Source organism: Tinamus guttatus, unplaced genomic scaffold, assembly GCF_059628265.1.
Source record: "Tinamus guttatus ecotype Peru unplaced genomic scaffold, ASM5962826v1 Tinamus_guttatus_pri_ptg000244l, whole genome shotgun sequence".
Classification (NCBI taxonomy): Eukaryota; Metazoa; Chordata; class Aves; order Tinamiformes; family Tinamidae; genus Tinamus; species Tinamus guttatus.
The window spans coordinates 2000261-2026478 of NW_028288778.1; the positions used below are offsets into that span (position 1 = coordinate 2000261).

At 42.2% G+C, this 26218-nt stretch overlaps 1 protein-coding gene across 2 annotated transcripts; it reads left to right on the forward strand.

The window, feature by feature from the left end:
- The first annotated feature begins 4843 nt into the window (after positions 1-4843).
- CA5A (carbonic anhydrase 5A) lies at positions 4844-21248 on the forward strand. 2 transcript variants are annotated; one of them, XM_010223819.2, is made up of 7 exons: positions 4844-5065; positions 13568-13765; positions 17699-17817; positions 18697-18792; positions 18952-19014; positions 20059-20214; positions 20943-21248. In XM_010223819.2, exons 1-7 carry the CDS (start codon positions 4921-4923, stop codon positions 21120-21122), a joined length of 957 nt encoding a protein of 318 aa, XP_010222121.2. In that variant the 5' UTR covers positions 4844-4920; the 3' UTR covers positions 21123-21248. The 2 variants fall into 2 exon arrangements, with proteins under 2 accessions (XP_010222121.2, XP_088382383.1); XM_088526257.1 differs by lacking the exon at positions 4844-5065 and adding an exon at positions 12405-12564.
- Positions 21249-26218: the final 4970 nt, after the last annotated feature.

Sequence of the window (26218 nt, forward strand, 5' to 3'; positions counted from 1 at the left end):
TACTGTGTTCTCTTCCTTCACAAGCAGATTAGCAAGTTCACAGGTTAAACTACTTATGAAGTGACTTTTCACACAGGGCTATTGCACGCTTTGCTGCGCAGATTTGCCCTGCAACGCGTTTGGCAGTTTCTGCTTGCACTCAAGCAACCCCTAGATCCCAGCTAGAAGAACAATGATGCAAACGTCGGTGCGCTCTGCGTTGCGGAGAGCTGCTGGTAAAAGTCTCTGCCATCATAATCCAAATCCGGTGCAGAAGATGCCCTGCTTTCCCATCAGTAGATTCCCTCCCGGAGAATATTAGCTCATGACCTGCTGGGGCTTGGAGCTTCCCGACTTCTCCGCGTGGCCAGCAAATGACATTGCAGGTAAAACAACACAAAACAGAAAACTGCCATACGCTGCTTGTAATACTGTCATAAAGAGGGACTGCAGCAGTCACAGTAACTCCAGGGCATACTTGCAGGACCCAATTAATCTGTATACAGATCAGAGATAGCAGCATAATAAAAAACAAAACTGCATTTTAAGAGAGGGTAAATAAAGCACAACCTCCTGCTGGTGACAAGCATTCACGACCATTTCATTGGTCTGGAATATGCAATTTACTGTCTCCTGTGTTTCGTTGCTCCACAAAAACTCTCAAGCTCTATGAGCTTTCAGGAATGTGCTTACCTGAATATCTGTGCAATAAATGTCAAGCAATTCACTGTAACTCCCCCTTTAGTAAAGCAGCTCACTTTATCCTTGGGTAAGAGACTGCACATGTGCAAACACCAAGGAAAAGCTGAGAAACTTTTAAGGTGTATTCTGGCTTAATCCATGGTAACTTGTTGAAGCACTTATGTGCTTTGGGTCAAATCCATTCTTGTTTTCCCTCCCCCTAGAAAAATGAATAGGAACTTCAGAGTGCTAATGTATTATTTTTATTTTTTAATTTTATAGAAGGAAATGCATCCTGTTGCCCTGTTGGTTGTTGTCCTAAATTGGATAAAAATATACTTTATTTGTTTTACTTTCTCTCTCCTTTTTTCATAATCACTATTAGGTATTTCTTCCTCACAGTTTTTACACATGTAAACTTGTCTCCGTTGTGTTATGAAGAATCATTTGGTCCCAGGAAATATGCAGCTTATTTTACCTTTGTATCAGCATTAATTTACTATTGTTTCCCAAGGAAGTTACTGCTTTCACATGTTTTGTTTGGCCCACAAGAGATTGGCATCTCATTCATTGGTTTCCTCCTTGCCGTTGTTAGAAAAAAGACTTACCTAGCATCAAAGGTAAAAAATTAACACACTGTGCACACAGTTTCGCAGCTGCAGAAGCAGCAGGAAAACAAAGGTTGCCAAACAAAGCATTTGTTTAAACAAGTGACAGGCATTTATAATTATACTCACTGCTGAGCGTGTGAATATAGAAACAAAGGCATGAAGAAAACAGACGTGATCAAGGCATAGCAGTAACTCCATGGTATTTGCCAGAGGAACTCCGTAGGAAGAATTTTATTTCTTATGCCTCTCTCTTTTTTTTTTTTTTCCCCTGAATAAATTCCATTTATTGCAGTGAAGATCCTCCAGATTTGCATCCCCTTAGCAGAAAGGAAAACACTGTTACGTATCCGCCTATGCGGCTGGTCGAAATTCAGGGTCTTGTGAGGTAATTTTTGCTAGACCGATGATAAGGTGAGAAGGGTCAGGCATGATCTGAGTGTCCCTTATTTATTTAGAGACTGTTTCACTTCCCTGTATACACTGGCGGGGAGATGGCAGGAGAGGATATTCCCCTTCTCAGAAATCTGCCATCCCAACAAAGTGCATTTGCACTTTGCCCTGCTCTGACCTTCCCAGGATCACACTCACGGCTGCTTCCACTGGCCTTATGCCTCTGATCCACAGCTGGGATCTTTGCCCGGTATTTGTTAGCTTGCCCAGCTTAGTCCAACGTTGCAAAAGGCCATATGTACCTGTGAGGTACCATTATCATGTTCAGTACTTTTTAATTCACTGGGATTACCAAAGTGGAGCTCAACACAACTAACAGCTTTAGTGGATTTTAATATTTTCTTTAAACTGAATTGCCTGAGAACTACCTTTTCATTCCATGTGCAGTCCTCACCTTCATATGCCTTTTTCTGACTCTTTTTTTTCAAAAAATCTAGATAGAAAATTGTATATAACATCAACCTACCATTAATGCTCCTATTCTAAGCAGAATTTGCCCATCTGTCAGTCCTGGACCTGAATTCCACCTAGAGACATATTCAAAAGCATTTGCAGTGTAGCCCAGTTATTTCAGGCGTGAGGGGTAAAATGCACTAAATGTAAAACTTAACGTAGCTGGGCTGCGTTAGCAAGAGCGTGGCCAGCAGCTCAAGGGAAATCAAAATCCCCCTTCCTCCCTATGCAGCACTTCCAAGGGCACATCTGGAACATTATATCCTGTGTTTTACCCCACAGCACAACAGAAATATTGAGAAATTGGAGGGAGTGGGGATTGCTAGGGGGCTAAACGAGCTGCATTAGCAAGTGTTTTAGCAATTTTGGACATGGCAGAAAAGCTTCCTTTAGCCTGAAGGAACACGTAACTCATGGGAAGCGGGTGGCAATCCACGTAGAATACAAGTGTTGAAGCCCACACAGCAGTAGCTTCACTGCTCAGTGAGGCTGCCCTAGGTGATATTTTTAGCCGCTCCGTAGAGATTTCCCATATATTCTTCAGCAGCAGTTCCAGCCCAGGCAGCTTCCTACTGCTTGACTGATCATCCTGTCACTGTTACGTAACAACCACAAGGTGAGGAAAATGTTAGTTATGAAATCGCTTCAATTGGATCTCCCTAATTGCAATAAAACTGCGAGACTACATTTTGGTTGAGTTGTTGGATTTGACTGGCCGTTCTTGCAAATGAGACAGCATCAACATGGGAATGTTCTTTCCAGCTGTAGACACCCATCCTGTAGACTAGTCCAAGCGTGACCACACGCACTGCAGTCACTTCCCCAGGCACACGGGCACATTCATTCCCTGGGACTGAGAAGGCAATTGCAGAGCCCTGGCGTGGATCAATGAGCTCCTTTTCTCCCTCTAACTAGCAGTACTTCTTTGAAGTTAACGAGAAAAACGTACATATTGGCAGCCCTCTAGCAAACACCAGAAAGAAAACAAATAATGATTCTCTCTATCCTGTCTGGAGGCACTTACAGCAAAAGTTAAATAGAGGGGGACAGCAAGAGATTTCTGGATTTTACCTCTCTAGTTTCTGTGCAGACAGTGGATTTCCCTTGTACACGATGATGCTCCGGATACACAAACACACACAGTTTGAGCAGCAATAGGAGTTGGAGATCACAGTTCCTTTGTAAGCAGAATCCTTAACTGACCATGGCTTGTTCTTAGCTCCTCTCAAACAGGCAGCAGAGGTACAAAACGTTAGACAAACATTAACATATCTCCTAAATTGTTTGGGGATAGTAAACAGCACAGATAAGCCTGCCACGAGAGGGTACCAAAGAGGATTCCCAGTGCCTGAGCCTTGCACTCATTATACACCCTGTGATAAGAGATGTAAGATATGAACGTGCTTAATGAAAATATCAGCAAGTAAATTACTTCCTAACTCAAAACGCCAACATTTTTTAAAGTTAATTAAAAAGAAACAACATTAAAACTCTTAAAAATGTTGCACTTGCAATTTTATGGTTTAAGAAGGAAATAACTTTTAATGGCAGAACATTAATAGTATTTTTACTTTTGCTTGCCCTGTGGTTGACAGATTCCATAGTTTTCAAAATATGTTACTGCCCCTTTTTTTTATTTTTCTCTCCAGTGTACTTAGCAGAGGAAAATAATCATGTAAAATGAAAATGATTAAAGGGCCAATAGAACTCTTGTGATGTCAGGGCTCAGGGTCACTAATGGGTTTTAATTGCCCTGACCAGCGCCAGCTGGTGCAGCTACCCACACCCTGCCCATGGGCCCAAGAGCCTCATTTAAGTTCAGGCCTGGGGGCTTAAGGTCCATCAGTGTGTCTGTCTTTAGGCTTGCATTTGGCTGTCTCCTAGATGGATTTTGGATTCATGTTGTAGCTTCTCCATGCTTCCTTTTGCTTTTGCCTGGACTCTCTGGGGGGATGTTGGATGTGGTTTGCTCCCTTATTTGGGACTGCTCATGGACCCAAATTGCCACCACCTGTGGGACTAAAGTGAGTGGAGGGGTAAGGAGGGTTCCTTATTTCTATCTCTGTTTCTAGCTGCTGTGAACCTACCCTTCTCTCTGATTTTTTTTTTTTTTTTTATGTTTTAGAGGAGCAAATTCTTTACCTTGAGACTGCAACAGTTCTGTTTCCCATAACACTTGGAGTTAAAGTACTTGCCTGCAAAGGGTTGCTCTCCTTCCTCTTCTCCTGGCAAGCTCCCTGTATCTACTAGATCTCTGTAACCTCTTCAGCTTGAGCAGCCACCCATCCTGAGAACTGCAACTGCTAACCATCCCCAAACTGTTAGCCATCCCAGGCTTGTTAGCTATCACACAAGCATTCCAATTCAAATAATGTAAGCCTGGAGATAAGACCTCTCCTTGCACACAAAAGCATGGTATCTCCAGCCCCTTGGTGTAGTTGGAGACAGATGAAAAAGGCCAGGAAAACACATGTAGAATAATTATCAACTAGCCCTGCCTCCAACAAGAGGTAGAGCCAATGAAGAAGACAGTCCAGGGGCAAGTTGAAAATTAACTTTTTGATCAGCTTTCCCCTCTCCAGCCATGCCCTCTGCACTCAAAATTTTGTTATAAGCAGGTCTGCAGATCCTTTGGCCATCCTGAAGCTGTCTATTCAGAGCACTTTTTTCTCTACTTTGTGCTGATAGGTTGCCAGGCTCTGGAAACCTCCTGCGGGTGCTTGACTAACTGAAGATCTCAAGGGCCATGATGACAGTAATGAACACTGTGAAGACAATCACTCTGGCCCGCTTAAACAAGCAGCTGAAGACTACATGGAACCCCTCAGCAGCGGCAGCACGACGACTCTGCAGTCTCGTCACCTGCACTCCTAAAAACAGGAATGAGGCATGTAAGTGTATTTCATTTTATTAAAATACCTCATACCTGCCTAAGTGAGAGGTAAAAAGCTAAAAAGGCGAGTAGAGTTAAGTGTTATTCTCACTTCTTTCTAGCTAGCATCAAAAAAGGGAATTTCACAATGTGACTGAAATAGGAGGAGAGAAAATGGAGGTAGAAGTGATGTATTGAATTGCATGAGCTCTCTACATGTGCAGCATTAAAACATAATTCCTCAATACTTCAGCAGTGCCAGTGTTACTGGTCTGCTTGTGCTTCCAAATTGCAACTAATGGAGAAACAGACAAAGCAACAATTGCCTTCCAATTTTGTCATGCAAGACTCTGACTGGTTTGAACAAAAACTGACTTTATAAAGGCAATTTAAAACACACTTACAACAAGCTGATTTTGAGTGAGTGAAATTGATTAGACACTGCAATGTCTAATTCTGAAAATCAGGCCTAACAGAAGTACAGACTATAAACACTTCCAAATGTGGTGTACAGGAAACCAGCATATATGAAAGACCTAGTTATTTAAAATACTGATTAATTTACGCACAAATATGACTTGTGGTGAGGCAAGCTACAGATTGTGCAGCTACTGACTTGTGTGGAGATAATGTCAGCTGGAGCAATAGCAAAGAGTAATTTCTTACATCTAGAAAATGCCTTTTGTCCAAACTATTTTTTTCACGCTGTGAATTTATCTTACTAATTTTTCGCAAAGGACAGCCACATAGCTCCTTGAATGCTGAGATGTGATTCTCTTTTTATATTTACTTTTGCCTAAGAGATGCAAAAGTGAACAGTTAATTTTATGCAGGAGACATAAAGCACAATGGAGATTAGTACAAGGCTCTGTTTATATTGAAAACTAGAAGAAATATTTAATAATTGTATCAGTGCTTAATAGCTCTACGCTCATAAGTGCAATTGGGAAGATGACACCAAAATAATCTTTCTGCCACTGTGTGACCAGCATCTTAACAAACCAGCAAGGGCAGTGTTGCAGCGTGTTGTGTGTATTCCTAGATGGGGATCTTTATCTACAACTAGCATGCAAGCTTCCCAGTCATTCAGCACATCAGAAATAACATAGAGCAGTTTTTATAAAGCTATAAACAGCATTTCTAACAATCGTCACAGTTCTTCTGTCAACTTTCTTTTTTGCTCCTCAGAATAGAAAATATGAGGTTGCTTTGTGTTCTGAAAACAGCCTTTACAGAATAAAGCTGTACTTAATTTCCTTGCAACAGACAATGTCTAATTGAATCAAGTGACATTGAAAATGTTGCAGTAAAAAGCATTTTAAAGTTAAAATGTGCCTTTTAAATGGGTAAGATATGCAGTTTTTCTAGAAGCAAAATTAGCATTAAATTTTGTTACTAGTTAGACATCATCAATAAAGAGCCACAGTTAGTTAACAAGAAGTTAACATATTCCTAACGCAGATTTTAAATGTTACATGTATCTATGACTGTATTTTTCCTTTTCCTGACCTGTGTAGGGGTTTCTCAGTACAGCCTGCAAGTCTCAAACTTTTGCTTCTATCCCTACATGCTTGCTTTCCTTTGCAAGCATGCTCAGAAACTTGAAAAGTAAGAAAACAAGAAGGCATTGTTCATCTATTCACATAAAAGCACTGAAGTATTGCTTACAAACCCAGAACGATTTAGCCTTATAAAAGAGAAGCATTTCTAACAAATTAAGATGAAATGTATGCAGGCTGTTCAGAAGTCTGTGCAGCTGTGTGTATACCCCCTTGCACGGACATGTGTGTACAAGAGACCATATTGTGAGATTTCCATTTGCAAAATAAACTAAAACCAGATACCAAAATGAATTCATGTTTAGTGCATAGCCACACCAAACCTTACCAGTCTTGTCTTGGATTTCACATGGGTGATGATAGCTACTCCATAGGCATTAAATTAGATCCTGGAAGCAAGAGCTCATTTTTCAAGGCTGGGACTGGCCGTGTCTGCTGATGTGGCTGAAGGCAGCACTCCAGTCCAGCATCCTGAGATGCTCTCACTCGTGTGCTCAGTTACACTCCAGCTCCTATCGACTCCTCTCTGATCACACAGGGAATCTAGACTCCTAACTCTCGTCTTGAGACACTAGCAGTGCTCAAAGCACATCTGAATTGCTACCTTCACTTTAGGGTTCCAAATTGACTCTTTCAGCCTCAGGAGATCAGACTACAGTCCATCTGTCAGAGCGTAAGTTGGTTTAACACAACATGGCATCTGAGCAACCGATGCTATAATTATCTGAATGATTTGCTCCATAGGATATCCCCCCTTTACTTGCCTGATTGAGGTTTTAGTGCTACTTTTTTGTGAGTTCCTTCTGACTGGACTTGAGCTGAATCTTGTTATTATAACCTGTACTTCCTTACTTAGAGCCCTGGCTGCGTAGCAGGCGTATGCTGATCCCATCTAGCAATTAATTGTCTTGTCTTTGATTTCTTAAAGCTAAAGTATAAGGTAACTATCTAATCACAAAAATCAAGTAATGTAAGAAATGCATGCTTTAATACTTTTTTTTTCACATTCTCATGATCACAAACATTGTCTATATATTTATTTAGTATAGACTGTACTTCACCAGCAAATGTTTCCAGTGCCAGAGATGCAACAGCTAAACCAACACTTGTGCCACTGAGATCAAGGCTTGGGCCTATACAGTACTGCTCACGTGTGTGACATGAATTACTGCTTTTACAGGCAAAACGCAGAGACAACAGAGGCACTGTCATAGTAGTGAAAAAGCTGTCATTATTCTTTGTTTTTGTGTTTGAAGACAAAACAACAGCAACTGAGATTGTGAGAGGATGTTCATTTCAGTCCAATGACTCCCGAGTTCAGAACTCACACAGGCAATAACAATTCTTGTTTTTTTATTATTATTATTTTTATTGATAAAGCCCATGAATCAGCAGTGTAGAGTCCCTATATATGGATTTTAATTCTTCTGCTTGTTTAGTATTGATATACCAGAAAACTTTATGGCTTTTAGAAATGTAAAATGGAACATACTACAATTAGGTGTTAAATTTTTATATCATTGGTGAAGAAATTATTCTAGAAAAAACATACGAAATAGTTCAGGGGAGTAAGAAGGCAAACTAGGGAAGAGATGAAATCCCTGTATTTCAACATGTGTTGGAGAAACTCATTATTTCAGGATTATCTGACACCTGATTATCATCATTCCCCAAGAAAGGGCCAACTGATGTTATCTTTTCTTATTGAGGACATTTGTCCACTGGGAACTGCAGTCAGAAACCAAAACAGATTTCACATTAACAATTAAACTTTCCTGGAAGAGATCACACAAGGCCATTCCATCACAAGACCACTGCCAATGAAGTACAATTGCAAATCTAAATGCCTTTACTTACATTCCTGTCTTCTATTTAAGACAGATGCTATTTATTACTTAAATCTCCCCCATGACATTCATGCAGGAAATGCCAAAACAAACTGATTCAGGAAAACAGTATCTTTGGAATGGTGAGTTTCTGCTGTCAGTGAATAGATGCTAGATCTGATTAAACCAGCCTGTGGGCTCCTCTGTCTGGAGACTAGACCCTGTGAATATAACACGTGTTTGAAACTAAAAGCACATGGAATTATTTTCAGCTATTCACTGTACAACAGTCACTTCAGGGACAAAGACTTGATCAAAGAAATGGGTCATGCTCTGAAGCCTAATAAAGTTGGACTCTAGACGCTGCCTTCAATGCGGAGTTTTCTCAAGCGTCATCTCTCATCCTCTCCCTCTCCTTCCCACTCACATAGGAAGCCTCTGCCCAAGCTGTGTGATGAGCTTTTCACTCATCCCCTTGCTCTGAGGATGCAGATTAAACCACTTGAAGGTTGGTGTTTCCTAATGCCTTTCCGGATTCTCCTTGTGTGCCAGCAAGGACAGAAATATTCTGCATTTCACAGGGGAAAAAACAGTATAACCATTGCTGAGAGGGATGGGATATATGAAAAAGCTCCTAGTGCTATGGAATACCGCAGTGGATGCCTGTGCCACGTGCTGTTATACCCAGCAGCAGGACGTGGAGGTCCTGCTGCTGGGTGCTTTTTGATGTGGCAGAGAGCAGGTTGCTGGACGAGCTGTCCCTACAGGCTCCAAGGCTTTGCAATCCACCTTTGCCCTGGTAATTATTACCAGAGTAGAGTTGAAGGGCTTATTTTTTTTTCCTATTCTTTGAAAAGAAATTACAAGAAAACCAGAATCTTCCCAGTTTGTTTAAGGATTGTGTAAGACCGGACACGTAATCCAGGTGTGCCATCTCCAGGCCTGCACACACAATTGCACACAATTTGTCCATGCGATATCTCCTAAGCCCTTTCCATGCTGCCTTACTAAGCCTGCATGCATAATTTTAGTAAATGTGTTTATACAGAGAAGATAAAGCCCCTGTTTGCTTTACGCTGCCAACTGGAATTACCTCCTCCTTATCTGGACTTAGCCTCAGCCTCTGCCTTCTCATCCAGGCTCCTATCTCAGCCAGACATTCCGGGAGTAGGGAAAAGCTCCGCATTTCACAATCTGCTGCCGCTTTCCTGGTGAGCTTAGAGTACTCTGTCAGTTACATCCGTTCGATAAAAAGCATGGGACTGTTTATATCAATAAATGGGCCTGCATCACACTCCGAATCTAACATCAATTCAGCACAGCTTTCAGCACCTTGTCAGGATGGACCGTGGCCAACGGTCACTGTTATCGTCCTCCAAAATCTCGATTCATGCTGGGTGAGCCTCAAAGAAATCAACCTATCTCGGATTTCCTCTGTAATATTCAATCCAAGTGGTTGAAGCGGAGCCACCGTCTGCTCAAGTTTACGCAGTTCTTCATTTAGTTGCAATAATATGTTTATTTTTGTTTTTCCCAATTCAGAGTGTGTTGCTATGCAAAACATTCCTGCTCGGTTTAGCACAAAAACATTATTTCCTTGTTGTGGGTGGCGTTTCCAGCTTGGGCTTCCCACCATCCTGCCCTCCCTGCTTTATTTCGGAGCAGGGTGAAACATGTTTGAGAGACCCTGTATAAACAGACCCAGTGCTTCATAGAGCAAGTCTTTTCTTTTGGAAGATTAAAATCATAAAGACTGAAAACCACTGAAGCTGAATCATCTTACCACTCATTTTTACTTGCCAATTACCTCAATTAATTTTATATTTTCTTCTAATTTTACATTCTATATATGACAACTTTATTTTTCCTCTTATAATTAAGAAAATTTCAGACAGTTGTTAGATGCTTTTTCTTTGCCAAAACCATATTCTGATAAACCATCAATCATGCTTTCTCTCTTGCTATTAAACTTATGGTAGTGTAAATTGGGAACAAATCCCTTGATTTAATTAAATTTATTTGGGATTTTTACCATAGAACTGTGCCCTTCAATTGAAAATCATATTCTGAATGGTAATAATCTGCATTTTGGGGTGGGATTTTGACCCCCCTCCAAAGCTTTTTATGGTTATTTTGATGCTAAATGAACTTGCTAACAATTATTCTAACTGGAACCTACAGCTGCAACAAATGGAGAAAAAAAAATAAAAGTATGGAGCCATCCATACAGTCCCAATATATCTACCTCAACTTGGAAAGATAGGAAGAAAAACATGGTGCAAATGTAAGATGCCTCCAGATGAAGACTCTGAGCTTAAATGGAGCATCACTTCAGGTGAAAGGCCAAAAGAGCCCAGATGAGCTCTGCTTGCAGCAGATCTCTCCTCCGGAGGTGCCGTATCTCAGTCCTGCTTCTTACACTGTGGTATTTACCATGGTTCTTCTGGCTGTGCCCAGAAGAGCACAGGAAATCAAACCGCAGAGCCTTCCTCAATGCACAGAGGGGACAGGCAGAGCGGGGTGTGCAGGCTGCAAGCTGGGCTCATTTCCACCTTCCTTTAAGTTGCGCGGATGAAATCAGGGCTTGCGGGTGACGCCTCGGTTTCCAGCTCCATGTGCATCCTGCATCCCTTAACACCTTACCCAGCTGCCAGATTTTTGGTGGGGATGCACTCCGTGTGCAGAAAAGGATCTCTTTTTAGGCACAAGCGAGGGCATAGCTGAAACCTACAGCTGTGCAGAAACACAGCAATTTGGAGGAAAACAGCAGGGCCGTACCGTAATCCTGGCTGGTGCTGTGCTGCACCAGCAGCTCACCGCTCTTGCCTTAAACGCCGCCACTCCCGGTGGTGTTGCTCATCTCTCCGCCATCCAGCTCATCAATTCAAGGGTTTTCTTTAAACCCCTAGCGCAGAAGAGACTTAGTTTTTAATTAAACACACAGTTTTTACTAAAATTTATGACCGTAAGACTTGATGTGTGAGTGCAAAGCGGAAGCGGGTCCTGCGGATGACTCAGGAGGGAAAGCGGTGAGTGAGTCAGTTACTTCCCTTTGCATCTGCAGTCGAAGGGCTCAGCCCTTCCAAAAGCCCGTGCAGCAGGACCTTTGCTTTGATCATGTTGCTCAGCCCACACACAAAAAAAAAATGACTCATCCACTTCGTAGCTCCATAATAAACTTGTATGTTTTCAAAACCTCAATGATCGCATGTTTACAATCAAATGCTACTATATATATGCCCTTAACAGAAGGCATATCTTTAAAAAGTAATAATCTAGGAATGGAAGTGTGCCTTAATCCAGGCTCAACAGGTGCTGACACCCACATGTCACCGCATGCTGTTTGCCACTGCACAAACGTTGCCCAACGACCTGTTTCCTGAGCAGGTCGTCACTCGAAGTGCAGCACTTCCTAAATACTCACCCTGTTACATAAATGTTACACTGTGAATACAATGCAAACCTGTTACAAAATGCTGTAAAATACAGGAGAGTAAAATAGAGTAGACACTAAGTACAAGAAGTTACGCATTTTGCAGGGTGCCTTCCGAGTGTCTATTTTTACCTCTGTTTCAGCAAACATTCCCAACGCTATGTCAGATTTTATCATGAAAATCCAAAATAACTAACAGGAACGAGGACCCCAGTGCGATAAGTGCAGGAAAAGAAGGATTTTGAGCAGGTCCTCAGGAAACGATGCCGAGCGGGTGCTGAGATTAAGGAGCAGCCCCGAGGCCGGGTCGTGAGGCCGCGGCAGAGATGGGGACGGTGCCTTGGGGACAGGCAGGGGGGTCGCGGCGCCGCCTGTCCCGGCGGGGTCACGCGAGGCCCTCGCGCTGGAGCAAAGGCGGCCGGACCGGAGTGCCCGTCCCCGCCGGGCCCCGCGGCCACGCGTGTTTCGGGGTGAGTCACGCAGCGGCGGGGGCCGCGCTCCCTCCTCCCGCAGCCGAGGGCCGGAAGGGGCCGGGCCGGGGCTGGCGGCGGTGCCCGCTGCCCCGCAGGCGGCTCCGCGATGCTGCCGTCGCCGCTGTCGCTGTTGTCGCCGCTGCGCCGGGCGCTGGCGGCCGCGTGGCCGCGGGGGAGGCGCCGCTGCAGCCTGGGGACCTGCTGCTCGTACCGCCTGCGGGACGCCCGTGAGTGCCGCCGCCGAGACCCCGGCCCGCTGCCCCCCGACCCGGCCCGTCCGCTCGGGCCCGGGCAGCGGCTGCAAGAGCCGCCGCGAAAACCCCGGGTGCCCCCGGCAGCTCTTTGCGCCAGCCCAAAGTTCTGCCCTTTGCCGAGGGGGAGACGGTTCCGCTCTGCCCCTCGCGCCCGGTCCTTGTTGCCCTCCAGGTTTCGGGGAACAAGGGGCTGATCTGGGCCGGGCTGGTCCGAGCAGCCCTGGCTGTGCCCTGGGGCCGCCGCGTTTTGCCCTGGGAGTGTTTGAGCAGGGGAGTCCCCAAGCCCTGCGGCTGCCAGGAAACCGCACACAGACAAGTGCTGCTCACATCCACGCGGCTCTCGCTAACATTTTTGTGCCGAACACGCCTCCGTGGAAACTGTGTTCCTGCCTCTGCTCCGGGGAATGGATCCTGTGGGGTTTCCTGCCAGCCTTTGGGTGCTGCACAGGCTCCGGATGCTCCCTGCAAAGCAGTCCATGATTTGGCAGCCTCAGAAGCTCTGTCCGTAGCAGTGGGTAGCCCCTAAGCACAGACACATATAGGTGAAATATTGTGGCACCCTCAGAATATTTTTTTTTGCTCCAGACTGGGAATTTTTCTGTGCCTGGTTTGTTCTGACAGTTGATGATACCGGGACATAACGAAAGCTGAAGTGATATAGCAAAGGTGTAAAACAAAAGCCTTGTGAAAATCCATTGGCAGCAATAGGAAGATTTTTCAGACAAAGGGGGAGAATTCCCTTGGGGCATTTGCTAGTGCAGGAGGGTATCAGCAAAGCTCTAAGGCAAAGGACGGTGCTTCCCTGTGTAGCTCTGAGTCGCACGACTGGAATGTGTTATTTCCCTCAACTTCGGGTGCATCGGGTGCATCGGGTGCATCAGCTGCCTTGCGTTCCCAGCCCTCCTTCTGTTGCCAAAAGGTAGTTCTTAAGTTCTGCATCGTGCATTAGAATCTGACTCTTCTCTTTTTCTTCTAGTGCATCCGCTTTGGCAGAGCCCGCTCTCCATCCCCGGGGGCACACGCCAGTCTCCTATCAACATCCAGTGGAGAGATAGCGTTTACGACCCCTTTCTGAAGCCCCTGAAAATCAGCTATGACCCCAGCACGTGTCTGCACATCTGGAACAACGGGTATTCATTCCTGGTCGAGTTCGATGATTCTACTGACAGATCAAGTGAGTAACACTCAGGAAGATCCAACTAACCGGTGATTCCTGCTCTGAGTGGCAAACCTTGCATGCAGTAAACTCTCAAGTTCAGTAACAAAACAGATGTTGAAAACAAACACCTAGCAGAACAGCATTTTGGCTAAGCAGGAATTTACAGTTTTGAGAATTGTAATGCACAAAGTCTATACATGCTTCACGTTTCCTATATAATTATTATATAAAATATATAATACATTCTGTATAATTTCTCCACTGTATGGTGACATTTACTCTTATTGAACATGTGCTAATGGTCTGCCTTTTGTTTAGCTCTTTATAATATCACAGTTTTGTCTGCCTGAGTAGTCTGTATAATGTGTGTGTATATAACGGCTTTAAATGCAATTCCATCATTAACTATTAATAAAGTAATCAGCCACTTATCTCTCTTCAAAATGTTAACAGATATTTTTAATGCATTCAAAATAATCAGCGGCAGAATTAACTTTCAGTAGAAAAGCATACATACTTATCTCAAACTTTTGGAGATTTAAGTAATACTGAGCTGCCGCCATGTGTTCCTTTGTCTTTAGCATAAACAAAAGTCCATACGGGCAAAACCCAATTAGGTGTTCCAGTAATTTGTTGCAAATAGCTACTCTGACTGGAGCAGCTGTGTTTTTTGAAAAGCTGTGTATATACAAGTGATTTTTCAAATCAGGGTCCTGCTACCCAATTCAAGATTTCCTTTCCATTGTGCCTTTTAAAGTCGTGTTTACCGAAGTATATTGCTGTTTTGTATAGAGAGGTTATTGAGCAAAGCTCTGTGAACTGGTAGAAGTTCACCAGGAACATTGAGTAGCATCTGACTCACACTGATTGCCTTGGAGGGAAAGGTCGAGGGACCCTGGCTGAGTTTGAATGTCCGGTTAGAGTCATATCTCTTTAAACCATGGGATTTCATAATGTTCTTGGGAGGCATTTGGCATGCGGAACAAATGTTTTGTCTCCTCGAAACCAGCATATTTAGTTGCTGTTTGAAAACAAGCTGTAAAAAGCACTCCTACTAAGATGACACATGGAGATTTCAGGGTGCTGGGTGCACCTTTTTATTTTCATTGTTTCCTGCTGTTCCCCCTCTTACTAGTTTCCAGTTAGGGAATATTTTAGGAATTATTCATTTCAGGGCCATAATATATAATAAAGAGCCAGGAGATAGTGCCCTTTTATTTTCAGAGTACAAAATGCAATTGTAGTCATGAGGTGGTGTCAGAGGAGACAGAGTTACTAGCAAGCTCATCGGTGGTGTTGACTGGCTTTAAACCTGTTCTGCTTTTAACACCCTTTTACTTTATACAGCCATACCCTGCCATCATTTGAGGATGTATTCCTGAAAGTGTGATGGTTTGCTGTTTAGTGTATGAAAAAGCCATTTTTTGGCTGCAAGAATTAATGTAATAGGGGTGGGGTGCATGCACCAGCTTAAAAAATACACAGCATTTACATACTCAAAGGCAATGTTTGTGCTATAGAAGCGAACTTGGGATCGTGAGGGCTGGCAGTCAGAGGGAGGCTGGCTGCTCAGAACAAATCACAGCTCTGAAAGAGCTCGGTGGTTTCATCCTTGAGCTCAGATGCCTGAAATACATCTTTAGGCATGAACATGTTGACGCCTCCTGGACAGTCACCTTTTTATCATGACCATCTTCCCCAGATGAATTAAAGTTAGTGAAGAGTGAAAGATGAAAAGCAGGGTAGTGATGACAGCCAGTGGAGGATGGTATTAAATGGTCAGTGACAGAACTCCCAAAATGACAGAGGGGCAGCAAATCGTGGGGTGTTGCTGTATAAACTACCAGCTTTCCAAGCGCGTGCCTCCTTTCTCTACTCTTCTCTCTACTGTTGCTATTTCTGGTTTTTCTTTCTACCAGCTTCTTTCTAACCGTATTAGAAATCCAGAGAAGAAAAGTTTATGAATAAACAAACAAAGAGAGGCAAGAAAATTTGGAAGAGAAGATGTAAAAGACAAACTGAAGCATGCGTCCACGATAGCATGCAGAGCTCCCGAGATGAGGCAGAACAAGACTTGGAGAGCAGATGAAGGTAGTGCTCCCTTGGGGTGTTTGCTTATGAACAGAGCAGGAGGATGAAGAAGGAAGAAGGGAGTGGGGCAGGTATGTAAAGTACGTGGTCCTGTCTGTGTGCATGAATGCCAGCTTCCTCAAGGAAATGAGCCTAAAGTGCAGCTAGGGCTGGAGGAAAGAACTGATGGGATTCTCTCATTCCTCATTCGAGTCTCTTTAAACTTCCCTTTTGCTTTGAAATTGCCAACACTCACAGAGTTGAGAGGCAGCAGAATGCAAAAATGCCTGGAAAGGGGTTGTAAACCTGTTTATTTCCTCTCTTTTTCTAGTGTCCACTATAAAAATCTGATTTTGTACATGCGTGTACCTGTGCCTAACTACTCATGAGCAAACGTTCTAGTGAATGTGATTCTGCACTTGCATGTAGTCACTTGGCTGGTCTGTTTTTTCACATAATCAGGAATGGACGATATTAAGAGCACAGAAGCCTTAATTCTGACTAAGACTTGGCAGTGTGGTCCGTATCTTCGTCTCATCCCCTCCAAATTATCTTTGTCTATCAGCATTTTATGACTGACAGTCAGTTTTGCATTTATGCCAAGAGCTGGGCAACAGTGGTTGAAACTAATTAAATGCCAATCTGCATAGCTGCTTTTATCTTGCTCTTTCCTCAGAAGCAGGCCTGCTGGAACATACTTAGAATTTAAAATCTGGCATTCCAAAAAAAAAAAAAAAAAAGAAAAAAGGTCCTAATGCCTCTCATTGTTTTCTCCTTAGCATTAGAGTGATTAACTTCTTTTTGGAAGTAGTATTGGGATTATACGCTCTGTGAAACAGTTTGCTGTAGAATTTAAGCATGAGATAAAGTTTAGGAGAATCAGCAAATCCATCTCACTGGTCACCTATTTGTTAGCCCTTTCGAGTCATCGCCATCTGTGATTGAGCAGACGCTGTGATGGAGGGGTGAGCGAGAAGATTTTGTGCCATCCTCCTGGGTCAATCAGGGGGAAATGGGTGAAAAGCAGCAGCACCCAGAAAAGCAGGTGTGCAGGGTGCGTGGTGTCGTTCACACTGTTTGCAAAATGATGAGAGGCCTTTTGAAAACAGGGGAGCTAAACCTTAGTATTTGCCTATGTCTGTGGATAAAGAGTGCATTAAAGCTTCCAGAAACCTGGAATTTTGCTTACGGGCAGACTGAATTTTAGCTGTGATGGGGTGTGTAGCTTGAATGTTTTACAATAGGTACAATATTAACATGTTTCTAGGTATGCAGGAGATCTTTTAGCACTGGTTGTATAGTCTAAAGGCTGTGTAGCTGTAGGTGCTGGTTCTTGGAAATTGGTACTTTGGGGCTTTGGTAAATTTTCAAAAAAAAGAATGTTTGACACAATGTACCGATTCTACTGGAGAAATGTCAGTATTTCTCATTGATACTGAGGCTTCACTGGGATGTTATTTATTATCTCCATTGCGTTGTCATTGTGTGTGTTTCCTGTGCTAAAACAGCTCTTGAATCCCTGTTCCAGGAGAAGAACATCGTGTTTATGTGTTATCTCCATGATTCTGCCCAACTTCCATGTGAAATAGCAAAAGTTTTATTTTCTTTAGGGAGGACGGATAAAAAGACTAAGTATTGCCTCCAGTTTGGTCTAGTGAAGTAGGACCTCAGGGAAAATAATGTGTGTTTCCTTGAACATTTTTTTCATAACAAGGGGAATTGTAAAAGTGTGTGAGGGGTAAGGGATGGCTGCAGTAAGACAGTTGCTCCAGCTGATTTTCTTGGACAAGTTCACTTGATGGGGGAATCTTACTGTGTTACTCTTCTGCACAGTTCAAAACTGTGTTAATTAATGTGCATCTCATTTTGTTTTTTCAGTAATCATGGGAGGTCCCTTGGAAAACCAGTACAGGCTAAAGCAGTTTCACTTCCACTGGGGAGCCATAAACGAGTGGGGTTCCGAGCACACAGTCGACAGCAAAGTTTACCCAGCAGAGGTAAGAGGAAAAGTGCTGAAGGACTCGGATATTCGCATGGGCTGCACACTGTGTTCCAGGCTCTCTGTAACTATAATATTTGTTAGGAAGCTTAGAATTTGTTTGAGTGGAGATCTGAAGCTTACAAAGAAGCAGACCTTCTAAGTGCCACAGCTCTTCTATCTTTTTTATTAGTAAGTTCATATCCACTGTATTTTCTGGACTGAGAATTCAGTTTTCAGTTGGCCACATGACTGAAAATTTCCTTAGTTTTCTCCTCCCTGGATTCTCACAGTGGGAGCTGCTGGATAAGCCTGAGGCGGGCGGCAGAAATCATTGGTATTCCAGCTCTGTCCGGGTGGAATGGCACAACTGCTGCTTTCAAGGGGAAACAGTGAGAGGGTTCGGACAGGGAAGGCTCCTTCCCTGGCTTAAGGAGCTCCCAGATCTTAGCTGATGTGGTGCTGATCAGCACATGCTGTTTTCTGTTCAGTGCACGAGACCTGTTGTGAGAGTGTTTGTGTTGCACATGTTAACAGCACCAAGGAAGCTTGGGTTGTGCTCTCCGTGGCAGAGGCTTCTGCCTGTTATGACAGATGGAAATTTTCCTGCAGTCCAATTACACTAAACTGTTTTTGTGCCTTTAACTGGCATTCCTGCTGTTTTCCACAAACAAAATCCCTTTTATTTGTGTGTTCTTGGACTATAGCTTTAAAAAGAGGGGTGGGGGAAGGACCGATAACATTTTTGTCTTCATTTTTGTAGCCTCTGATTTCTGAGGTAGCTCAAATCTCTCAAATCACCAAGGACCAAATGTAGCTAAGATGAAAATAGGTCAAGTTTCTTGATATCATTTCTCACCACTGTACATATGTTAATTCTCTTTCATTTATATTTCAGCTGCATTTAGTACACTGGAATGCTGTTGTGTACCCAACTTTTGAAGAAGCTGTAATGGAAGGTAACGGCTTGGCTGTCGTTGGAGTATTTTTAAAGGTAATTTCACTTTATATGAAAGCTGTAATGATGCTTTTTTAATGTTATTATTGGCAACAGAGATACAGATTAATATCTGTATTTTTTTTCTTCATGTCAAAAAATGTCAAAAGCACTGGTTAACCTGGATACTTAACATCTCCTTTCTGTGTTCTATAGCTAGGAAAACATCATGAAGGACTGCAGACGTTGGTGGATGCCTTGCCAGCAATTAAACACAAGGTAATTGTTTTTAAATGCCCCACTGGTTATCACTTAGCCTAGCTAGCACAGTCATTTAACCTAACCAAGACTTTTAGGATAACGAAACACTAATGAACATTTTCCTTTAGCTACCATTGAAAATCATAGCCTGGGGGCCTTGCTGACATGTAGGGAGAATTGTTAGTTTATAGTTGAGGAAAAACATGCAACTAAAGGAAATGCAACTATTTCTTTATAGTTGTATTTTCTATGAATTTTCTACTTTCTGCCAGGAGAGGGAGCACTGTGCCTCTGTCAGAAGTGACCTCAGAAGCAGCTCACGCTCTTCCAGGTGTTGGTGCTTTTAAAAGCCACATAAAGTCACCTCTGGAAGTTTGCTGGCTGATGTGTCCATTTGAAGTCGCTATGCCTTTATCACAGTGAGACTTACAACAAACATATTCATGGCAACATGGTAAAACTTCCAGATAAATGCCAAATAATGTTTGTGTAGGAAATCAAGGGATCCAAAGCTTTTACATGCTGACTGGTATCTCAGCTGTAGAAGTACTGGAGCCATGAATACTTGATGCAATGTGAATAAATTTTTCTGTTGTCTTCCTTCTCCCTGCTGCCTAAAATCATTTGGCTAAAAATGAAAATACTGTCATTTGAGATCTTTGGAGTACACAGGCAGAAACACCTGAACTTGTTCCACCATTCAGCCTTTTTTTTTCTGGTTTACTTCTAGCTCTCACACCAACAAAGTCTCTTATTCCTTCGCACACATTTCTTCATTCAATTCCTAATTATTTGTGGGGACAATGGAATATTTAATCTATTCACTGTCTCTCTCTGGTGTTTTAATCACAGTTTAACAATTTTATAACAACTTTATGGTGTTTTAAGTTATTTTTATGTAGCTTATTGTTAGTGTTCACAACATTTAAGTTTGCATTTGCATACATAATGTTCAATATCTAATCTCATTGTTAAAATAGTTTTTGAAATCTTCTGTGATTGTCTTCCTCAAATTACAATTTGAAAAAACAACACTTTTTTTTTTTTTTTTTTTTACTTTAGGACACGATTATTGAGTTTGATGTCTTTGACCCTTCATGTTTGATACCTTCCTGCCCTGACTATTGGACCTACGCGGGCTCCTTGACCACTCCCCCACTTACAGAATCAGTCACATGGATTATTAAGAAGAAGCCAATAGAGGTTGATGAAAATCAGGTTAGTTTTGTGCAAGCATTTTCTTTTCCACTGTGCCTGGTTGACTGCCTACTTCTGGAAAAGGGAATTAAAGATAGAAGAGATGCTTCGCTCCAAACCAACATTTACCCCAAAGAACAGGCATGCGCATGATCTTAACGTTTTGGGTTACATGAAGGAACAGGGCTGGAAGAATAGAAAAGAGCAGGAGAACAAGGAAGAACACTCATTTTTCTTTTCAGATTGAACGTTTCCTCGTCTTTTTCTCTTGGCTTTTCTTCACTTGCACATTCTCTTATGGCATAGAAAGGATTATAGTTTACATAATATTCTAGTGACCTTGCGAATGTTAAAAATCTGCTCTGCTGCACTTTTTTTTTAATCCTCAGTTATAAAGCCATAAAAGAAACAACTAGACAACTACTTAGATTGTTGCTTGTTGAGATTCCTGTTTTCTTGGTACCGGCATATGCCAGCTGAATTCCAGGAAGGATGTAAGCTAAGAAGTTCAGAGAGCTTTATTTAAGGAAGGCATAGGTTACAGCATTTGGGAGTAAGTTCTTTCTCAGAACTGACACATTCAAGAGAGAATCTGCCTAAAGATGGCAGATGATTGGCAGCTCATCTTCTGCCTTGATATGGATGGGCATAATCTCTATCAGACAGTGAAGAAATGCCAGAAATTGATGCTAAGATTTCTCAGAATATAAGCGTAATAGTGTATCTGATTGGGCATTTCTCATTCTCAGCTGGAGGCATTTCGGATGCTGCTCTTTACTTCAGATGGCGAAGAAGAAAAGAGAATGGTAGACAACTTTCGCCCTCTTCAGCCGTTAATGAACCGAACCGTCCGTTCATCCTTCCAAAACACCCATCTCTTGAATATTGAAGCACAGTCCAAGGACCATGCTCAGCAGATCAGGCCGTAGATGGCCCACGAAATGTCAGTCCAGATTGTAATACCTGGAAGTAACTGACATTGTTTTACCATTATTTTCCCTTCTTTTTTGCAGTATGTATATGCCACACAATTTCACAGCCAGCCATTTTCAGTTCTACTAAGTGCCATTGAGAAGGAGTGCATATTAACTCTTAACAACTTTGCTCACTTTAAAACAGAGTTCAATACCTGTTAGTATGTGCCAGGAATTATTTTGAAAGTTGAAGGAAAAAGAAGGAGCAGAGATCTTATTCCCTGTCTTCTGTATGAATTGTTGTGTCTCTTTTCAAACATTCCCTCAGTGACTTGAATGAATTAATAATCCTGACCACAAACAAGCAGAAACATGAAGAAGTCGAGAATCTATCAAGTGCATTGCTGAAGTGGTTTAGGAGGGGAGCTATCATCTCATTATTTAGGGGATGAGAAAAGTGTTTATCTTCTTCCTTTCTTTTCTTTAAAAGAAGAAGCACCCCAAACTTGGTATTTAGGATGACAAGAGGAGAATGAAAGATCTCATTGACGGTATCTAGACCTTTTTCATCGTGTTTGCTGCATGATCACTATTTGGAATGGATCGAGCTACAGGATGTCTGCTCTGTCTGTAGTGCAAGCCAGAAGATGTTTTCCAAAACTCAATAACAAATTTAGAAACTTTAACGGAGAAAATTAGAAGCTGCCAAATTTAATAACATACCAGGAGAGGAGAGTCTAGTGTGTCAAGACTGTGCAACAGCAACACATTTGACAAAATTGCCCATTTGATCCCAGGGAATTGGACACATCAGAGCAAAACAAAGTTAGCTGACCCTGCTGATGGGGAGCAGGGAGAGTGGACTTCCAAAACCTAATCCAATGCTAGGAGTGTGGGCAAAACGCAGCATTTGGGTACTTGAAAGATCTTTCAGCAGCTCTTGGAGCCCCAGTGTATGTGTGTTTTTCAACATTTTGCCTAAAGCTGTACTTTTCTTAGCAGAGAGTTACCCAGCTTAGTGACAGCTGGGGAGCTAACTCCATTACAGCCCCTTATGGAAATGAAGTTCAATGCAGTGGGATCTTATTTGGGGACCAGACAAAATTACCCTTTAAGTTGCCAGTTGTAGAGCTTTATCCTAAAGCTATGGTCCAGTTGGCATAAGCTTTATCTACCTCTGAAGCATACTACTAGCCATGACCTTCCCTAGAGCATATTTCTCACTGACTTTATGTACTTTATTGTATTTAACAGTGTGACTGTGCATTAAGTTAATGTACAATCTATGTGATTGGATTTTCGGATGAGGAATAGGTCTGTCTGTGTAATGATGACATGATCTTCACTGATTGCATTTAAGTATCTTTCGAGCGGACACTGAGATGCTTCTGCCAGTAGGCGAAGCCACCAGTTGCTGGTGTCATTCAGCACAGCAGATGCCAGGACACCAGCTTATCGATGCTAAATTCAGAAATGTGGGATTGCTACTGCTTGTTTTGGTTTTGTTTTTAAGTTCAAGTGTTTAGTTTAAAGGCACTTTATGACATTTTAGTGTGACCCTGACCGTCTCAAGGCTGTGCTGTTTTCGTTTAGCTGCTTGGAGTGCCCCCTTTCCACCTCTGCTTCCTTGGTAACTCTACCTCATGCCCCTGCTGTGCTGCAGCAGTTGTGCCTTTTGCCTTTCTGCCTTGGCCACTGGAAATGTGCCCACTTACCATAGAGAGACCTACTAAATAGTAAATATAAGACAATCTTTCGTCTCTCCCTGTTCTGCTTTACTGGGCAGTTTGCTTGGCACTGCAGTCTGTATTTTCAGATTATTTCCTTCTCACAAGTCCCTGCTGCTTAGTTGAACCGGGCCACGTATCCCCCTGGCATCACCAACCGGATATTCACAGTCTTCCACTTGCTCTTCCCACCAGTGTCCAAAATCCTTGGATCACGCGGTTGTCACTGAGGGTGTAACTGAGCCTTCCTGGGCCTGCAGGGTGCCACTAAGGGCCTCATCGTAGTGCTGGTCTGCAGAACCACATCGGTGGTGTTGCCGGAGGTTAACAGACTCCAGAATCATTCTGCAAGGCCCGTTTACAGGCCTGGCAGTAGGAAAAGCATTCCTTCCTTCCTGCTCCAGCTTGACCTGGAGTCGCTGTTAAGTTTCTTTTCAGTCCTGTTCTTGCAAATGCTTTTCTGAGAAAAAGAGCAGCAATGTGGAAAGAGAGCAGCAATCCAGCACTGGGTGCTTGGCAGGTATCTTGCACACCCTTGGGATTGTTTTTCCTACTCCTTTTTAGTAGTTGGGAAACTATGTGATGGAAAGTCATCTTAATGTTGCCTTTGCATTTAAAAGCACATGTATCTCAGCAGCCCTAAGCTAGCTATAGGTAGTCTCCATCAACCAAAATATTTGAAAATACTGCATTATAATTCTTCAGGTGGCTACAAAGAAGAAGATATCAGTGAGGAGCCAGAGCCATCTGTTTGCTTTATTAGTGGAGCAAAACCATTTGGAGCAAAGAGGAAACGACCTGGCTGAACTTGGCTCAGTTTGAATTACCAGCTATAAATACACATGAACTTTTAACGTGCTTAAAACTGCAAGCCAGCATCTCTAAATTAGTATAGAATCTCCTCATGTAAGGCACTTTTATTCCTTGTGGTTGTTAGCTTAAGGTCGAATGTTCCCCATCATAAGTAAAAGGCATCTTTAAATAAACTTCATACTACAGCTCAGAGTATTCTAGTAGACTTAGTAATTTTCATAACATTTTGTGCTCTGATTTGCAAATGCAAAATCTTCATTTTGTTCTTAGGAAGCTACTGCAGTGTAAATGTTTAATCTTTAGGTCTTTCATAATGTATCCAGCTAAATTCCCATTGATTAGATTTGTTCTCCCAAATAATTTTTTCCCCTAATTGCGTGAGTCTCAGCCTGCTCACTACCATGCAGTAGTCACAGTAAGGTGCAATATTTTATCTCCAGTGATCTAATTAAGATGTAAAATTCTCATATAGATTTAATTACTTTGTTCAAATACTGTCATGGAATTTCTACTACAGGACTGTAGAAGTTTCACTAGAGAGCTGTATTATCCAGACGTACAGTTAAGCTAGATTTTCTCTGTATGTATATATATATATATATATAAAGAATCAAATTAATATACAGACACATAAAATTAGTAAGTTTTCAGCAATTAACTTCAAATATCTCAAAACAGGGTCAACCTTAAACTCTTAATGCTACTGTGCTAAGAAAATAAGCTTTACTGGGCTCTTCAGTTGCAGTTATTTTGCTCCTACCTGAGACACTGTTCCATTTACCTGTTAGTGTTCGAGCATCTCTGGTTCAGGTAGACTGTGTCTGAGGTGCAGGGCCATGTGTTAGCAATGAGCAGAAGGTTTATTTTTAAGTTACAACAAAAGTTGACTTCAAGGAGAATAATTCTGCGTGCGTAGGCATGTGTATAAAATAGGACATAATTCCTACACCTTATTTTTCGGCCTTTTTTGTGGTTAGGGGCACAAGTGACTATTTGATTGTTGGACTTTAGTTAATATTTGTAATGATTTTGCACGACTGAGTTAAGTCCTATTTGCAGAGGTCTGCACAGGGCTCTTCTCTTAGATGGTACAGGAGGGTCCAGACACACAGCTGTATTTGCACTTGCATTTTAATCACTTTTTTTTTTTTGCTTAATACTCTACTGGGGAGCATTTCTGCAGCAGCCAGTACCAGAGTACCAGACTGTGGTAGGATTTGATCTGAGCAGAGAAAGCCAAAATGAGAAAGTTTTGGAGGGTAGAGCTGCATCCATGTTGGTCCAGCTTGGAACAGAAATTTCCAAGAGAATTTCTTGGTGCCTTTATAGTTAGAGTGGCTTTGTTTGGCGCTGAATTTTTGGTCAATGTTCTTGCATTCCAGATCCTTCAAACCAGTGCAATCCAGGTATTCACCATGTACACCTGACCTGTGTTTTGCTGTGTGCAGTTGTAGGTGGATTGCACAGGTATTTTTACCTCAAATCGTTCAGGAGTGCATCCTTTTGACTTGGAAAGCTCTAGAAATGGAGATCGTTTTGCTCTCAGACATCTGCTGGATACAGGAGTTCTACATGGCTTGTTAGGGAAGAAAAGTCCCTAATTCTGCTCAACTTCATAGTCAATGGTATTCACTTTCAGACTTTAATGCTTTGAGAACTTTAACTTGACATATCTTTGTTATTTTTCATTGTGCGTCTAGTTTTCTTGGCAGTTATTGCATATTTTAATGTATGTTATTTGCTAATCATAAATTACAGAAATAATTGTCTTTTTGGCCAGCATATATAGTGGGGAATGCCTTTTTGTTCTGCTAGGAATTGGAGCTTGTTTCTGAGTTTTTACTTGATGTAAACTTTTAGCTGCTCCATGTTTAAAATGTTAAACTAGTGTGCAGAAATGCAATAAAGAAACACAGAGCAACCTGTGTCTGCATCTCATTGTGTAACCAAGCTCTCCAAGTTAAATGTAGCTTTTCTGTCGAGAAAATAATACAGTTCCTCTCTCAAAATGAACCAGTTCATTCTGAGTAGAGTCTAATCAGATGTCAAACATTGTGAGAGGCTGAGAAGCTATGAAAGACTCTGCTGAACTGTATTGGAATTGGAGCGGGCGGACAAAGAGCGCTGTGTTACAGCCCTGCTGATGACAGGACATGCAATTATTTGTTATGTTTGTTTGGCTGCATGCGATATGCTGGCTGAAACAGGACTGCAGATTTTGAGGATCTTTGCTAAATAACTTGATTTTATGCTTATTGTTAAATTCAACCTAAAGAAACTCTCAGGTGAGCAAATGTGTGGTGTAACTTGCAGTTGAGTTTTGTGTTTAGTGGTTCTGCAGTGCCCTTATTGTTCTTATGGCTGCAAGAATCCTATCAAATAGCCTTGCAGTTCTTTGAATAAAATAAAAAAATTACATTTACCAATAAACATTGGCTACAGGTGAAATAAATGCTGCTACTCTGCCTCATTGATAGCCATACTTACGGCCCAGATATCTTGCATTTATGGTATGCTAAGCTGAATTTGTTCAAGGTTTCTCTTTGTCTTTTAATGTAAAAGTAGAAGATT

Bases quoted from the DNA above. Each gene is read 5' to 3' on its own strand.
- CA5A (XM_010223819.2), top strand. From the start codon at position 4,921: ATGATGACAGTAATGAACACTGTGAAGACAATCACTCTGGCCCGCTTA. The intron at 17,818-18,696 runs GTAAGAGGAAAA...TTTATATTTCAG, and splicing joins GCAAAGTTTACCCAGCAGAG to CTGCATTTAGTACACTGGAA. The intron at 19,015-20,058 runs GTAATTGTTTTT...TTTTTACTTTAG, and splicing joins TGCCAGCAATTAAACACAAG to GACACGATTATTGAGTTTGA.